Source organism: Anolis sagrei, chromosome 3 (assembly GCF_037176765.1).
Source record: "Anolis sagrei isolate rAnoSag1 chromosome 3, rAnoSag1.mat, whole genome shotgun sequence".
Lineage (NCBI taxonomy): Eukaryota > Metazoa > Chordata > Lepidosauria > Squamata > Dactyloidae > Anolis > Anolis sagrei.
The window spans coordinates 25,849,766-25,867,764 of record NC_090023.1 but is presented as its reverse complement, the minus strand read 5'-3'; the positions used below and the strand labels follow the sequence as shown (position 1 = coordinate 25,867,764).

Below are 17,999 nucleotides of genomic sequence, written 5' to 3'. Positions count from 1 at the left end.
ATCAGTGGGAAAATCATATGCTGATATGCTGTCCTCAGCAAATAGGAAAATGCAAAATTATGCTCTAACGTTTCTTTTTAATATTTAATATTATGGAGATATGGAAAACTATAGTTAGATTTTGTAATGAACGTCCTTTGCATTTAATAAATGCAAGATGGTATTGTGTCAAACATTGAGGGAGATTGCTAAACATAGTAGCTAACATTCAACAGAGTTAACTAGGGAAACTACTCCCATCAATGGAATTAGGAGGTGGTGATCTTATCTTCTGTTTCATCTTCCCATATGCCCAAACAGTGTGTTCCTGCAGACTGAGCATTACTCTTCAGTTGTTTCCTGAATGGCCCAAGGGTGGTGGGATGTGACAGATAAACTCTGTTGTGCTGGACTTCAACATTACTACACGTGAAGTGTTTTGTATAAATTTCTGCAGTGCTAATAGCCTTAGGGAAAGGCCTAATAGCCTTAAGGAAAGACTATTTAGATAGAATCACTGCTCCAAGATGGAGAGCACTCAGTGAATAAAAGAAGTGTGACAAGGAGCATGACAAGACTTGGTTGTGTTTTGATCACTGGTTTTTGACAGGCCATCAAGATGCTGACTAGTTTAGGCGAATTGCAGATTGCAGAGTATTTTTTCAAAACAATTGCAGCGCCTGAGGGGATGTCAGGGGTGCATCTGTTGGAGCTGTCAGCCTCTTTCAGTTGCAGTACTAGCATTTCATTTTCATAAAAAAAAACTTCTTAGAAAGTTGAATTGAGCAAATGCCTATTTTATCAGATTTTGACCACTTTGTCAATAAACATTAAAACCAGTTTTTTGTCTGAAATGACATTTCATTACAATTATCTCTAGGTCCTGCTTTAGTCTGTAGAATAGTTTATTTAATGCTTATACCATAGGTCTTTCACATATAGGACAGACAAATAAATACATAAAAACCAGATTATAAAATCCAGTACAATACAAAATACACAATTAAAATGCCATATAATCATAAGAATCATTAAAATGCTACATAAAGCGATGGCGAGATGCACCCTTAAAATACTACATAAAATACCGAATGAATTGGCACTTCCATAGGTAAAAACCAAGTATAATTCAGAATTATTAAAATTTAAACAAGAAACACTTTGGATAGAAACAGCCACATCATGATCAAGTAAAGGCATCCCCAGAACAGTCTCTTGCAATCTCAGAAGTTAGGCTTGCATGCGCTGCTAGAGCAAAAGGAGATACCTTGTGAGTAATCACAGGGTTTGTGTCAGCTAGGAGATAGATGCCCCACAGACAGTGAGTCATACAGGTGCCTGAGTATCTGCCATCAGTTACTTTTGTGGGCGTGCTTTGAAAGTGAAGAGCTGTGAAGGCTTGTCTAAGTTTTGGAAATGTAAGCCTGGTCAAACAGGTGGCTCTTTCATGGTCAAGTTTGTACTATTTAAACCAGTTGGAAAATTTGGAATTATTAATAACCTGCCTGTCCTGGTGAACACTGTGATTAAAAAAATATATTCATGGAGCTTCTCTCTTCAGTTCCGAATAGAGAGATTATTGGCCAGAGAAGTGTGGAATTCAAGGAGCTTCTTGTATTTTAGGTTTTACCTTTACCTATCTGTTCAAAGCATCCCATGGGGAGTATCCTAACTAAAGAATCTTTTATACTTCTCCAATAGTTAAATATGGTAAAACGAACACGGGATTGAATGGAGGGGAGACCAACCTCTGCTCGGACCAAGGCTGCAGAAGTGCTCAGTGGGAGTCTCAACAGTTTCTTAAGAAATGTATTCTGGAGGGCCTCCAATTTCACTATCTGAGAATCATCTCATCCCTAGACAGCAGCACCATACAGAATCTGGGCTATAACTTCACTCTGAAATATTTTCAGGTCTGGGACAACTAGGTGGCCTGCTGCAATGCAAATTCTGAGGATTGCTCCAGTAGATTTCAAAGCCACTGTTCTAATGTGTTCTACGTGGAGTTTCCAAGATAGATTTTTTTGGTAAAAGTGATTCCAAGGTATTTAAATTCCCGACTTTGTTCAGTTTGGTGACCCCTGATGAACCATCTGTGTTGAGAGTGTCTCTTACCAAACACCATTACCTTTGTTGGTTATAGTTAATATTCAGCTTTACTTTAGAATAATATATGCCAAGCTTAGAGAGCAGCCTGCTCAAACCAATTTGGGGGAGTAAGATCACCACCATGTCATCAGTATATAATAGAATGGAATTTTTCTTGGGTCCTACAGCAGGTGGAAAAAATTCTGGCCCCGAGAGTGCAAGTATTAGATATCATTCACATATAGATTAAAGAATGTTAGGGCTAAGAAGTACCCTTGTTTTACTACTTTTTAAAATATGGATAGAGTCCGTCAATGAGTTAGAAATACCAACACTTATTCTAGCCCTAGTGTTAGAATATAGTGCCTTGATTAAAAACAAGAGGCACTTATCCATATTGGTGTTACTCGGTTTATGCCACAACAGGTTTCTATTAATTGAATCAAAAGCTGCTACTAAATTGACAAAGGAAACAAATAGATGTTTGCTAGGTCCAGCAGTTGCTTGTTGGGCTAAGAAATACAAGGTCAAGTACTGGTCGATTGTGCTCTGTCCTTTTCTTAAGCCAGCCTGTGCAGGGTAAATGATATGGTTAGTAAATTCCCAGTCCTCAAATTCAGAGGCTCTTAACCTGTGGGTCCTCAGGTGTTTTGGCCTACAATTTCCAAAAATCCCAGCTAGTTTACCAGCTGTTAGGATTTCTGGGAGTTGAAGGCCAAAACATCTGGGGACCTACAGGATGAGAACCACTGCACTAATTTGTTTAGCAGATGTTTACTATATAACTTAAAATCAATATCTTAGAAGCTAATAGGGCAATAGTTATTGGGATGTTGTTTATCACCCTTCTTGTAAATGGGAAATAGAGTAGAAAAATACAAAATTAATTTATGTTTGATCTTTCATCTGTTTACTTATAGTAATCTTTTTGGAGCTCAGACAGACTTAATTCCAAAGTAATGAGCATAGGCTTGCAGTCTTAAAGCATTAACAAATTACAAGCATTAAGGATACAAGCAATAAAAGTATCTTAATTCATCAGGGTTGTATTTATTAACTTCTTTCCTGTCAACTAATTAAAAGGTTTCCAATTGACAGCCTTGGGTGTTGCATTTTTCCTTTCCATCCTTTGTTAGTTGCTTTGGCTTTAGTGTGTGTTTGATATTGGCACTTAATTTTTCTTGATAATGTTAATTAAAAAGGTGAAGTAAACATTAAACTTGGAAGATAAGAGTATTCAAATACAGTCTCATTGAGCTGTGTTTGCCGAAGGAGGCATTTAGCTTTTGATTGGTTTAACAGCAGCTTCCATCCCTATATGATGCATCATTTTCTGAAGGTGAGAGGACTTTGAAAAGCTATTTATGATGTGGTGGGACACTATGCTTTTCAAATACATATTAATCTTCCTGGTCTCACTGGGTACTGTTGTCTCCTTCTTGTTTGCAGACAGAAATGGGAGGAAGATTTGAAATTCAGTGCTTTCTTCTGCTTGTGAAAACAGTGCTTTTCAGAAGGGTAACGGAAAAGGAGCCCCGGGTGGCTCAGTGGGTTAAACCCTTGTGCTGGCAGGACTGTTCGACCGAAAGGTCATTGATTCAAATCCAGAGCGTGGGGTAAGCTCCCTCTGTCAGCTCCAGCTCCCCATGTGGGGACATGACATAAGTCTCGCATAGGATGATATCCAGGCATCCCCTGGGCAACGTCCTTGCAGACAGCCAATTATCTCATACTAAAAGCAACTTGCAGTTTCTCAAGTCGCTTCTGATATGAAAAAAGAGAAGTGGAACCCATGGAAACCAGATCAAGTCTCTCAAAGTGCTGAGTTATACTTTTGAAAATTTTTCTTTCCCCATAGAAATGTTGACACTCTTGTGAAGAATTTTATAGAATATTATATTTGTCTGCTAAAGTATTGGAAAATTGTGCTTATCTCTGATATTTCATATAGGAGTAGTTTTGAAAGAAACTGTGTTTTCCACTTTTATGCCCCTATCTTCATGTAAGAACTTGATAAGGAAGCCTTTAAAAACATGTTTCCAAAGATAGATATGCTTGAATTGTTAGAAATTTGCATCACAAGAAAGAGAATGCAAAGTATTTCAGATTCTTAATTTTTTTTCTAAGTTCTCATCAAAACTTATGTGGTTTACTTCCTACAAAGTGGTTTGCATTTTAAAGTAATATGAGAAATGTATTTGATTTTATAAAAAGCCTAGCACTTTTATGTCATGTGTATGTATGTGTTCATGAAGTGCTTAGAACCGTTTCTTTCTTCCGTTACTTAAAGAATAGAAATTTATGAGAGTGCATATGTGAATGCTTGTAAAAGGCAGTCACATACTCATGTCTTTCCCCTTTTTGAAGGAAAAAGTGTGACTATTATGCTGTTTAATACGGTATTTATGATGAGGATAGTGTGTGTGTTAAGAATGTGCTGGGAAGAATAGATGGCCAGTATAAAAGAATAATAAGAAAGGGGAAAAGGCATCTAATGATTGCCAGTTGTAAGCCGCCCTGAGTCCCCCTTCTGGGGTTTAGAAGGAAGGGATATAAATGTTCAAAATAAATAAATAAGGAGGATTTTGTGGACAGTTACATGAATAGAGGTACAGGCAGTCTCCAAGCTTTGGATAGCATAGGAAGGGTGAACACCCTTGTTGTGTTTGTTTTGCTATCTGTGCTCCTGTTCAGAAAATTTCACCTCACTTTCTGTCCCTGTGATAATGGATTCTGAAAAATTTGGCTTATTATGGAAACAAAGATTGGTGATAAATCTTTAGTGGAGACACCTTTTCCCCATGATAACTTTTCAGGAGTGAATTTCCCTTCCTAAGGGTAGTTTTCTCTCACTTCCTGTTGTATCACCCCCATTCTTAAGTATGAGTTGTTTGGAAGTCACATGTTTGTAACTTGGGGACTGCCTGTATTCTACAGTTTGCTTCCAAATACTCTTCTAATTGATCTTGATTGGATTTCTCAAATAATTTTATGCAGATCTTTAGGGAAAAAAAATCAGTCTTTATATAAAAACCGCTACAGATTACTTGGAGCACTATTCTGTAAGTCAGGGGTGCACAACTTTTGTGTTTTGAAATACGTAGATTTTTAATGGCTATTACATGATGCAGTTATTATTTTATTCATGTGCATCCCATTGTTTTTACAGTACTAGGATTCAAGGCTGCTTACATTAAAATTAAAAGTCAGATTAAAATACATAAATGCTTCGGTCTATAAAATTTAAACCATTTAAAGGCTGTTAAAAGGCAGAAGACAAAAATCAACAGACAGCACATCACTAAAAGACAATTGTTGTTAATACCTAAAAGTTTTCATTTGCTGGCAGAAGGACAGCAAAGTGGAAATAATATTAATATCCTTAAGGGGGGATTCTAAAGTTTGGGATTAATAGCCGAGAATACTTCCTTTGTCTCACTAAATGTTCTTGGAACAGGGTTGGGTCTGAAAGGTGGATATTTTTCTGAAGACCCTAGAGCCCTGGATAACTCCTATAGAAGGTTGCAGTCCTTCATATAGTCTGGACTTGAGCTTATATAACCAGCACTTTGGACCATGCTTAGAAATGGGCAAGCTGGAAGGAAACTGTTTGCAAAGGAATTGCTTGTTTCCTGCAGTCAGACCCAATTAATAATCTTCTGAGCAGTCTTGCATATCAGCTCCAAATTTAATACAACCAACTCATGTACTACTGTGGCCAAATTAGACATAATGCGGCTGGTCACTGCTTAGCTGTACAAATTAAGTCATAGGTTTTTTTTCCATGTCAGGAGTAACTTAAATTGCAAGTCACTTCTGGTGTGAGAGAATGGGACATCTGCAAAGACATCGCCCAGGGGATGCCTGGATGTTTGATGTTTTGCCATCTTTGTGGGAGGCTCCAGCTCCCCATGTCCCTGCATGTGGAGCTGGAGCTGACAGAAGGAGCTAAACCCGTTCTCCCTGGATTTAAACAGCTGACCGACACAAGGGTTTAACCCATTGTGCCACCGGGGGTTCCAAGTAATAGTTACCACATAAAACCTAGTTCAAGGCTGAATCCAGTAGTACATAAAAACTTGAACCTCTGTCTTCAGGAAGAGCACAACCAAATCTGACACGAGGTTCTTCCCTATTTCCTGATCCGCCATGGTCTGATTTAAGGTTGTATTTGTTTGCCATCATCTAGACATTGGTTTTGAATGGAAACCACTTCCTTGGAATCCGATAGAAAGGAGAGATATAACTGGATCCTAACAACATACTGGCGATGCCTGTTCTCAGACAATTTCTCCTAGTGGTGTAATTTATACATTAAATAGTAAGGGGGGGTGGGTTGGGGAAAACCCATTGAGAACTCACAGGCCAATAGCCAAAGTTTTCAGCAGGAATCCCATTGAACTACCTTCCGTGTTTTAAACGCTTCCAGAAAAGATAGAGCCACTGTTGGAGTTCCATCTTTGCAAATCAGCTCAGAAGAACATCATGTCAGAACAACAGAGACCGATCCCCTCTGTCCATTTTGTACCATAGATCATCCACCAAGGCTGATGTCAATTGAATTTTCCCATAACCTGGTTTGAAGCCAGTCCAAAATGGGATTAGATAATCTATCTCATTTTGGGAACACTTGGAACTGAGAGGCTACCACATTCTCTAGTAGTTCTTAAATATAGTGAGATTCACAAAATGGTGTGATGAAGACAGTCAGATTGACCTCTTTGATGGATTCAAAATATGTTTTTTTTTTCTAGTGCTGATATATTATTGCAGGGAGTGTTCAGTAATTTTAAGGGCCATTCCACAAACATAGCTTCAAGTGTTATTCCCAGAAGTTCCTGTTCACAGTGGCTGGTGTGTGTGAAGGTGGATGTGTGTGAAAAAGGGAAATGGAAATGTCTCTCTGTTAGGTACTTCGAAGCATTAGACTTTCTAATGTGCTTGCAACAATAGAAGTTAAATGCAGCCTCTGCTCATGACATGAGGTGAAATTACTGGAGGGAAGAAATTAATCTGAAAGGGCAAAAGGAAAATTGCTGGGCATTTCTGTGATATTGGGCCGTGCTAATGAGCTCTGGCTCAAAATAAAATGTGTGCACTTGGTGAGAGTTAAGATATGTGTAGCAATTAGGTTTGGCTTTATTGCACAGGAAAGAAACTTGCAACTAGCTGGGGATTTAATTATAAAAATACAGAATGGGAGAGAAAGATTGGTGTCAGTGAGCTGTGTGAGATTGCATTAGGCAAATGGAACAAGAGGTTACTTCTGTGTGACTTTGAGTGACAACAAAATAATCAGTGGGGTGTTGGAAGTGAGAGATCTAAATTTGAGGATAATGGAATGTTTAGAGAGGAAGGAACTGTAATGCGTGTCTTTGAGGAGATAGAAATAGTGCAGAAATTCTGTTGCGGACTCTTGTTACTTATAGGAAAATGTCATTGAAGACAAGAAGAGAAGTGATGCATCTTAATTAAGGAGGTGTCTAATGGCTTGTTTTGTCCAGACAGTTATTTCTAATGTTGTAGCCACCTACAATAGAATGTACTTTCTCCTTTCTCTCTCTCCCCCTGCCCCCCTTTAATAGTTTAACTTACTGCTTGTTCTTTTTGTTATATTGGTCCCAAAAGGTGACTTTTAGTTTCAGGAGTGAAATCTAGATTCAGAAATTACATTTAACTGTTTCTGATTAATTAATAGTTAGCCCTTTTTATCCATGGATTCTGTATCTATAGACTCAGCCATCTACAGTTTGAAAATATTAAAATAAATCCCAAAAGTGAACCATTCTACTATGTTGATGTATATAATGGGAATTTGACATTGAGAATGGCATCCTGTAACCAAACCTCGATAGATACCAAGGGCCTGTTCACTGAAAGATAATTGGCGTTATTATGTGGTTAGTATCCCAAGCTACCTTTTGACTAGATGTTCATTATGACAAAATAGTTTCAGTTTTGTCCTGGATCTCTTCATAGTTCTACTGAAAACCTAAAGGTCATGTTCTATTAGAACTTGTGCTTTGTTCTTAGCTTTGAAGGCAAATGCTGTTTTTGCATGAATTAATAGAAGCAAAGTTACCAACTTGAAGGAAATAATAATTCATTATATTCATCATAGGTCAGACCTCCTCTGGAGTATTGTATTCAATTCTGGGCACCTCATTTTAAAAAGGATTTAAACAGGTTGGAGCGGGTTAGGAGAAGGGCAGCAAGGATTATAAGCAAGGAGAACCTAACATATGAGACAAAGTTGAAGAAGATGAGCATCTTCAGCTTGGTGAAGAAAAGACCAGGAAAGGGATGACATGATTACACTCTTTAAATACCTCAAGGACATCTGTAGAGAGGAAGGGGCAGGTCTAATTTCTGCTTTCGCATGATATTAAGCCAGTTATAACGGTTTTAAGTTATGGGAGGTTATATTTTGGTTGAATATTAGAAAGTAAGAGTGTTTTGGCACTGCAACCAATTGCCTAGAGAGGTGGTGGGGTCTCCTTCTCTCAACATCTTCAGAAATAGGATGGACAGCTAAATGCGAGTGCCATGGTAAATTAGTACATGTTTTGTACTCTATCAGTATTTATTATAACTACCTTTCTGGGTTTTTTCATTGTAGGCAAAAGCTGATTATGAAAAAAAAGAGCGAAAGGAAGAATTGAAACGACTTCGGGGGGAAGATACATGGATGCTCTCTGATGTGAATGATCGTTTAGAAGACTTAAGAAAAGTAATGTTTGTAGGATTAACGAATGAAAACTAGTGATGGACTATTATTAATTCACAGTATCACTTCTGTTGTTGTGTGTATTCAAGGCATTTCTGGCTTACGGCAACCCTCAGAAGTTTTCTTGGCAAAATTTGTTCAGAGAACATTTACCCTTGCCTTCCTCTGAGGCTGAGAGTGACTTGTCCAAGTGGGTTTCCATGGCTGAACCGTGGTCTTCAGAGTCATAGTTGAACACTCAAACTTCACTCTTCAATCAAAAACAGAGCGCTGATGTTCCAATTGCTGTCATATTTAATTTTTGGTTTTTAAAAGCACTTTTCTCCTTTTGCAGTCCATGTCCCCTGTTTGAGAACAAACATCAAAGTCTATTTAATAATATAATTCCAGATAATAAACTGGCCTAGAATATACAGTACTTACATTGATTCATGCATAAGTTTTCCCATGTTTTTGGGTTGATTTTTTGACTAAGTTGTCTAGATTTGTACATGAGTACATACAGTAGATAGTCTTCATTATATAGGCCTGTCTTCCTTCTCTCGGCTACTCCTATAGCCAATAAATTTAGAAAGTCTCAATTAAAAAGAAGAGGGTGGGTGTGGTACAATCCCTTGTTTGTTACTACAGTATGAGCCCTGTATTGCAGGGGATTCCATTGACTGCTTTAAGTAAGACATATGATGCAACAATTGGTCTGTGTTCATAAACATTCCAGTTGTTTAGTTAATTGGATCTGGCATCCCCTTATAACAGGAGGTAGATTTGAGCCCTTAAGCAACTCATCCTACCCAGATCATCAAATTGTTGTCACTCAATTTCCACATGAGTTGGAGTGCACCCTCTAGAAGAGGCCTCTGGAATATGGACTATCAATGTTTATATACCACAGCAGGAAACAAAGAAAAGTCAACAGGGACCACTCATCCCGTTGACTATAAAAATACATTACTTTTACTGATCTTTTTTCAGACTTCAGTTGCCAAGTTAAAGTAGCACTATCTGTTTAGTAGGTGTATCAAATAACAATCCTTTCCATGCCACAAGATGACTTGTTAATATTTGGCCACAATTCTAGTAAGGAATCTAAAACCCTTCGGCCTGGTGGCAGGGGCTGTGAACATTCTATCTGAAAATTGAAAGTAAATTTGGGGGGGGGGGGGGATTAGGTCTAACAGATTGGGAAAGCAGGCAGAAAGTAGGGGAGAGGATATGTAGGTTACTCTCTCCTGGAAGTGACTAGAGTCATTCTGAGATTCACGGGTGGAGCATTATGCAGGGAGCTTTGTCTCTTACCACAGTAATGATTTTTAAACAGCAATGGTGGTGGGCCTAGATTGTTCAGACAGCTGACTTCACCTTTACTCCTTGGCAAGTGGCACCATTTCTATGTGTTTGTGAGTGCTTTTTGAACCAGTGGAGAGAGAATTTTGAATAGAATCAGTTTCTTTCTGCTTTGCCTGTCTTCAACATTTTGTGGTACACCAAACACAAATTGCTGTTGGTCATCATAATATTCAAGCAAGTTAATATTTATCTCTTTCAATGGGATGTTTCTAGTGATGGTCTTTGACTGGTTGTGATTGATGTTCCCAACCATTTCTAGGGGGCACCAAGCAGTATTAGAGTCATGTAGTACCACAGCATAAACCGTGATTGGTGCTATCAGTTGTTCCTAGGGGACATAATGTAAGCCGCCCCGAATCCCTTCGGGAAGACGGAGGTGGGGTATAAGTATATAGGTGTTGTTGTTGTTGTTGTTGTTGTTCTTCTTCTTCTTCTTCTTATTATTATTATTATTTTGTTGTGTCAGGAGTGACTTGAGAAACTGCAAGTCACTTCTGGTGTGAGAGAATTGGCCATCTGCAAGGACGTTGCCCAGGGGACGCCCAGATGATTTGATGTTTTATCATCCTTGTGGGAGGCTTCTCTCATGTCCCCGCATGAGGAGCTGGAGTTGATAGAGGGAGCTCATCCACCTCTCCTTGGATTCGAACCTGCAACCTGTCGGTCTTCAGTCCTGCCAGCACAAGCGTTTAACCCACTGTGCCACCGGGGGCTCCATTATTATTATTATTATTATTATTATTATTATTATTGCCATGTAGTAATATGGGCCATGAGCTGCAAGTTATTTTCTTTGTGTTTCTAGTTAAAGTAATGCAGATTCTTATATCTAGTTGCTAGGATGCCTGGAGACAACAGCTCCCACAAGGTTCAATCAGTCCAGCTGCCTGGGGTTATGGAAATTATAACTCTCTCTGTAAAAATTGGAGTCTTTCGTTTGATTGTTCATATTTCAGTGAGTTATTTCCATAACAAAGCAAAAGTTGTCTGCCAATATAGTTGCCTGCAGCTTGATTATGTTTCTTTTCTGTATATCATATTGCTTTTTCTTCCACACCATTACAAAAAAAGAAGGAAAGTATGATGCATTATTATTATTGTTGCTTTTTGTCGTAGGCCCATTTCATACAGCTGAATAAAATCCCACATTTTCTGCTTTGAATATATGGCAGTGTGGATTCAGATAACCCAGTTCAAATTAGATATTGTGGGATTTTCTGCCTTGATATTCTGGGTTATATGGCTGTGAGGAAGGGCCCCTAGTAATCCCCAGTATGAGATTTTATATACCTCAGTGCAACAATAAAGCCGTATGGTTAGCAACGATTGAATCTTGGCTTTATCTCAGGTACCGTTTGAATCTCAGGTGGGGATGAGAGAAAAGGCCTTCTCGGTGGTGACCCCCCGGCTCTAGAACTCCATCCCCAGGGAGATTAGGCTAGCACCCACCCTGTCCATCTTCCGCAAAGATCTAAAGACGGGGATGTTCTGCTGTGCTTTTGACAAGACAATTCGCTAGATTGCTGGTCCCAGTTAAGACCCAAAAATTTGTCCTCGCACCTTACTATTGTTCCGTATCTAAAGCTATAATGCTCCATTTCACATTGCCCTCTATCTCTACTGCTCCCATATGATCTATGCACTTTATCCACCAGCCCTATCCTGACAGTTGTTTTTGCACCAGTCCGCCCTGTTGTGACCTGAAACTGATTATTTTTCTTCTTTGGTTGGTTTGATGTTTGCTTTTATATTTTGTTATAATGTTGTTTTATATTGTTTTATGCTGTTGTTGTGTATTTAATGTGTTATCTTTTAACTATGTTGTTTGGACTTGTTCCCATATGAGGTGCCCCGAGTCTCTTTGGGGAGATGGAGGCCGGGTACAAAAATAAAGATGATGATGATGATGATTATTATTATTATTAAATCTCTTTTAAAGGAGCAACTTTAGTAGAAGAAGACACTGTGTGTGTGTTCAAACCTTTACAGTGTATTTCAATATTTAATTGTTCTCTATAGTCCCAATTAGATAATAAGGTTGTTTCAAATGAACAGGTTGGTTCCCATATGTCCTGTGAGGAAAATGACTTTTTGATAGAGTTCTGCCTGATTCATATTTTAGTCTGACTGTAGATCCTTCTAAAGAGGTTCAAACGCAAATATTATTTTTTCTGAAATGTCTAAAGTGTCACCCTTATGCTCCCCATCCCTGCCTGATAAAAGCAACCCTTTGACAGTATCTAACTATTTTTGTTGGCATGGATAGGGACGGTAAGGCATTAAAATGACACTTGAATTGTTAGGTAGACTTCTAAGGCCTTTCCAGTTATTTAAGACCCATTTCATGATTTGACACGCATGCTCTTAGGATTCTTCAGAGGAGTGGGTGGAGGCTGCTGTACCAGAGTCTTCGAAAACAGAAAAGACATGGAAGGTGAAAAAGGAACAATCAGACAATGCAGAAAATCCTGTGGCAGTTCAGGTAAGTACCTGGAATGAGAGAGCTGGAAGGGAGCTCATAGATAATCTAGTAGGCAATCCAGTACTATCTGTAGTTAGTTATTCCATAGAGTAATTTCTTCTTGTCAGTTTGACACAGAGTCAAAGTAAGTGCCAAATCAGTAACTTTCATTATCCCATAGCAGCAGTTTCCAAACTGTGTACTGCAGAACCCTAGGATTCTTCAAAAGCATCATAGGGTTTCTGCGAAAAAACTTGAAAACCCAATTTTAAATGAATATAAAAATAAAACTGTATGAGAGGTACTTCCAAAACACTAGCAGGGCCATTGATGGATGTAAAATCCATTTGACAACTGAAATAAACCTCACATCAATCAGGGCCAGCTAACACCTCCCAACAAAGGATTCCCCCAGGCAGCAACCAGCCAGGCTTTTAAGCTGCAAGGCCATTGAATACTAATCAAGGTGGCCATTTGCATCATTCACACTTGCCTCAAGCAAGGAAGCGTTCTTTCTTCCACCCTGGACATTCCACAGGTATATAAACCTCAGTTTCCTAGTTTCCAACAGACCTCACAAGCTTTGAGGATGCCTGCCATAGATGTGGGTGAAATGTCAGGAGAGAATTCTTCTGGAACGTGGCCATACAACCCAGAAAACTTATAGCAAACCTCACATGTTGTCTATGCCAGAGTGTGAAGATCTTGCTGAAATTTAGTGTGCTTCTTCGCTTTAAAAACAGCATTTGAACTGTGTCATTGAATGACTTTTGGGTAGGACTGATAGAAATATACTCGTCAGTAGCCAGAAAGGCTATCCAAGTTCTGCTCCCCTCTGCATCCACCTATCAATGTTAACCAGCCTTTTCAGCTTATGCTTATACCACAAACATAGGAGTAGGCGGGATACTGCACTGGATTTACTTATTCAACTGTCGAACATAAAGCCTAATTTCAAAACTTACTTTAAGTATAAATATGAAATGAAATTTTTTATCTATCACATTAGGAATGAATCCAATATTTTATTGGAGCAAATTAAAAGTTTTTGGTTATGTTTATAATAGTCAGGGCCAACCTCTAAAGTAGCAGTTCCCAAACGTTTTCAGTCATGGGATCCTTCAGAAGACATTTTTTCCCCCTGAGAAACACTAATTCTATCCCTGATTTAAACCATCAATACAATATGAAAACAACTGTAGTAATTATAACAGAATCAATACAGTTGCTTAAAAGTTTCTGGTATTAAAAGAGAAAATAGGATGAACTTTACCTGGTTCCAGAACAACACTAATATAGGTACCAGTTAACATTTTTAGTGAGGAAATTGTCTCTTCCATTTCCTGGGAATGCTTTTGAGTTCATAATAATCCGTAAAATATCACCTCTGTAAAAGCAGGAAAAAATCATTTCTATCATATGACAAATTACAGTGTTTATGCATGGTTTTCATTAAGCATAAAAATCTTGCTTTCACAAAAATCACTCTGATTTTTTGTGATTTTAGCAAATTTGATGATGAAACTATAGTTTGGAGAGGGGCAGCTTCTGTAGTCTTTCAGATGGATGTTTTAAATATGGTTTTTCAGCAGGTGCTATTTATTTGTGTTGAATGAATTCCAGCACATTTTTTGATGGTGCTTTTTATATAGTATTTCTTATTGATTACTATTGTGGTTATTTGAAGATTAATTATAGCAATGAAAAGAGGCTTAGGTTGAATATTTCTTATCCAGAATGCTTGGGACCAGGCATGTTTTGGAATGTAATTTTTTTGGATTTTGGAATCTTATATTTGCATCTACATACTTGAGATATCTTGGAAATGGAGCCATGTATAAACACAAATTGTTTATGTTTCGTATACGCCTTATACACACAGTCTAAAGGTAATTTTGTAAACAGTATTTTAAATATTTTTTTGCATGAAAAAAGGTGTGTGTACTGAACCATAAGAAAGCAAAGATTTCATTATTTCAGGCACCCATAATAAGTAGCTTAAATTCATCTACATATTTGGACAATTCTGGATTGTATATTTGGAATTTTCAGATAAAGCATGCTCATCTGTAGTAAAGATGATGAAGTCTTGTGTGAAAATGTTCTTAGGTTCTTCACTGAACATAAAATATGCATCTGTTGTTTACTATCTATTTTTAAGTCAGGAAAATATTGCCTTATTAATCTTGTATAGCAGATTCTCTTGTATAGTTAGTGGCATTCATTTGGTTTCATTTTTTCCCCTTGATGTTTTTTTTTATAAAAGGCCTTCAACCTGTTTGTTGACATGGTAATATGATTTAGGGCTTCCAAGTGCAGGCAAAAATAAATATGTAGACTAATTAGAGCCACTTAATGGTCCATCTGATGTCTGGGCACAGTCTGAGTAACTGGACGTCACAAGAGCTGTGCTGTGCACCTGTGCTCCATGATGGAGGATGCTATTGCCAAATTGGACATAGCAAAGACTGAAGCTATGTGCAAAGAGGAGCATCAATTTTTCAGCACTCTTGAGTTTTGAGTTATTTAAATTGTCCAGAACAAATGATTTTAAAAATGTAAGATCCTAGTGTAGAAATGAAACACTCATGTTCTCAAACTTGATATAAATATGTATGCAATTATAATTCCCTGAGACCAGATATGGACCACTATGCTCACTTATAAATACATAAGATAATAACATTTAAAATGTATGTGTGAAAACATACAGAGAGACGGAAAAACCGATTTACAAATTCAGGGGGGTGACTACTCCAGCCTGAACCCAACTGGCGATCGTCATCCAGAGGCCCCAAGACTGTGGAACGATCTGCCGGAAGAGTTCCAACAGCTTAAATGAGCTGTCAGAATTTTAAAACCATCTAAAGTCCTATCTCTTCCGAAAGACCTATTTATCCAGTTTTAAACATGGATTTTAAACTCGTATCCTGTATTTTAATCTCTTCTCTGTGTATTTTAATATGTGTTTTATAGAAATATGTTTTAATATGTACCTTTTATAGAAATACATTTAATATGTACTTATAAAATTTTAAAAAAATGTGTTTTAATTACTCTGTAACCCACCTCAAGCCACAAGGAGAGGTGGATAAGAAATAAAATTGTTGTTGTTGTTATTGTTGTTGTTGTTGTTATTATTATTATTATTATTAATGACATCTTCCATGCCATTTCATTTTTCAACAAAGTTTAAAGTTTGATATTACTCCTAAAGATCTGTCTTGCTGACTATTTTTATTTTTCCCAAAGGTACATTTGTTTTGATGTGGCAAGATAGTTTTCTTTCCCCCTTTTCTTTCTTTTTTGCAGAGGGATGAGTGGATGACCTTAGATTTTATGTCTGTCAAAACATTGTCTTCAGCGTCGCTGAAGGCTGAAAAGCAGATGGAAAAATTATTGGAACAACAGAAAGCCCAAGCACATGAACAGGTGGGTTAGAGCAATGACATACACACCACTCATGTTATAAGCTAGTTGTATTTGCTGATTGCCTGAAAATTAGATTTCTTCAATAAGCTGCCCTTCATTTTGAATCAAATGTCTTGTCAATTAGTACTGAATTCTATTGTGTTATACCATGCAATGTCTTGGCAGATTGTTTTCTTTGGGGGCCAGAGGGTATATCTTGGGGACTGACTGAAGCTATGCAAAGTGTTTTAAGTAGTGATGAAAAAATGATATAAAGTCTAAGGTGTGAGTAAAGTTGGAGGAGATGCAAAAGAGTGACAATGTGAAAACAGTATGTGCAAGAAAATATGTATGCACACTTTTCAGAATTATGGATTCTTTCAAATAAGCAAGTTGTTCTATAAAGTCTACCAGACCAGTAGTGAGTTCTGTGACATCGCTCAGGCTCTGAAAATGACTTGAAGTCTTGATAATGTCTCTCTTAAATGAGAGGCTCTGGTCTTTTGCTATTCTCATAATAGCAAACGAGGGAAGGATTTGAGCTGCTAATTCTTGCAGGGCTTTCTGTCATAATCAGTGAATCACTGAATTGGGCTTTCCAGGTAATATCAGTGGTGCTCTTGTTCTAAGTTCTAAAAATCTAGTTGGACCTCCTTAAAATGGTGGTAGGAGCCCCTTTTGGATCTGACATGTGTCTGAGCTTCATATGGTGTACAAACTTCACCACTGTCATTTATCCAGAGAGTATTCTTGATGGTTTGAAGTTTTTGTTAGGCAACTTTGAGAGGCAGCCACTGATTTTCTTTAAACACAAAATGATTCGCAAAGACAGAACTAATTATTTGCTTATCCTATTAATAAAACATCCCATTGTTGATGCCTAAAATACATTATTTGTCAGATTTATGGGATGAAAGAAATAAATGGGAAAGCTTTCTGTATTTTTTATTTTGAGTTAGATGAAGGAAGCCAAGCATTAATTTACCTGTTATCAGAATTAAATGTATTTCTTATTAGCACAATGCAGATCAAAAAGGGATGAATCTTATTCTTTCATTCAGTTAGAAAATTGGATATTTTAAAAAACTTGTCAACCATGCGTATTGAAAAGACTAAAATGAACTTAGTGGGGCATGGAGGGGGGCATCAATCATGCTTTGATTGATCTTTGCTGCTGTTTAAATAGTCTCTGCTTGCTGAAAGAGAGCTCAACCCATATTGGAAAGATGGAGGCACAGGCTTACCACCACAAGAAGTAACATCATCAACAAAAGGTAACACCACCCTTCTATATAAATTGCAAAGTTACAGTGTAATTCCATCTCTTTCTTTTTTTGGCCTTTTCAGTAAGATCTAGTATTTTTTCCTTCCCTGTAACCCTTCATAAGTATTCAAGGAAAACATAATATTTGTGTGCAAGTTCTTGTTTGAGCTCTATAGCAAAACTGGCACATAGATTTGCTGAATACTTTTAACTTTCTCCTTCCTTCCTTCCTGTTGAATCTTCAATAGTTTGACCTTCAGTTTATACAATGGAGTTCTAAACTGTGAACTAATTAAGAAAGGATCTGATTGTACCAGGATATGATGAATGGTTGTCATCTCATTTGGTCTCTTTCATTCCATTACACAAATTGCATCTTTAAAATATTCAGCTGATGAACTCTGTGAATCCCATTTGAAATGAAGTGTATGCATTAAGGATGCAAGTGGTGAGGAATATTATTTATGTAGTGCCTTTTGGTTCAGGCTTTTCCCCTTTGGGGTTATTTAGTCTATTTGTTGATTTAATATATTTAGTAAATATATATTTGAATTAAATTGAATACATAAACACAAACATAACTGAAAATATGGAGTACATTTAACACTACAAAGTACAGCAAGATATATGTAAACATAATGAAAAAAAGAGTGACACATTTTACATTTGTGTATTCATTCTTGATTTCTACCCTTTTAAATTTAAGTGAGAAAAAAATACTT

At 37.4% G+C, this 17,999-nt stretch overlaps 1 protein-coding gene across 1 annotated transcript in view; it reads left to right on the top strand.

Annotated features, from left to right (window-relative positions):
• CWF19L2 (CWF19 like cell cycle control factor 2) overlaps window positions 1–17,999 on the top strand; it is a 76,401-nt gene that overhangs the window by 6,957 nt on the left and 51,445 nt on the right. Inside the window, exons 2-5 of the mRNA XM_067466551.1 lie at window positions 8,687–8,797; window positions 12,510–12,623; window positions 15,915–16,034; window positions 17,200–17,287. Of these exons, the coding sequence (XP_067322652.1) occupies window positions 8,687–8,797; window positions 12,510–12,623; window positions 15,915–16,034; window positions 17,200–17,287 (433 nt within the window). The remainder of the gene's footprint in view (window positions 1–8,686; window positions 8,798–12,509; window positions 12,624–15,914; window positions 16,035–17,199; window positions 17,288–17,999) is intronic.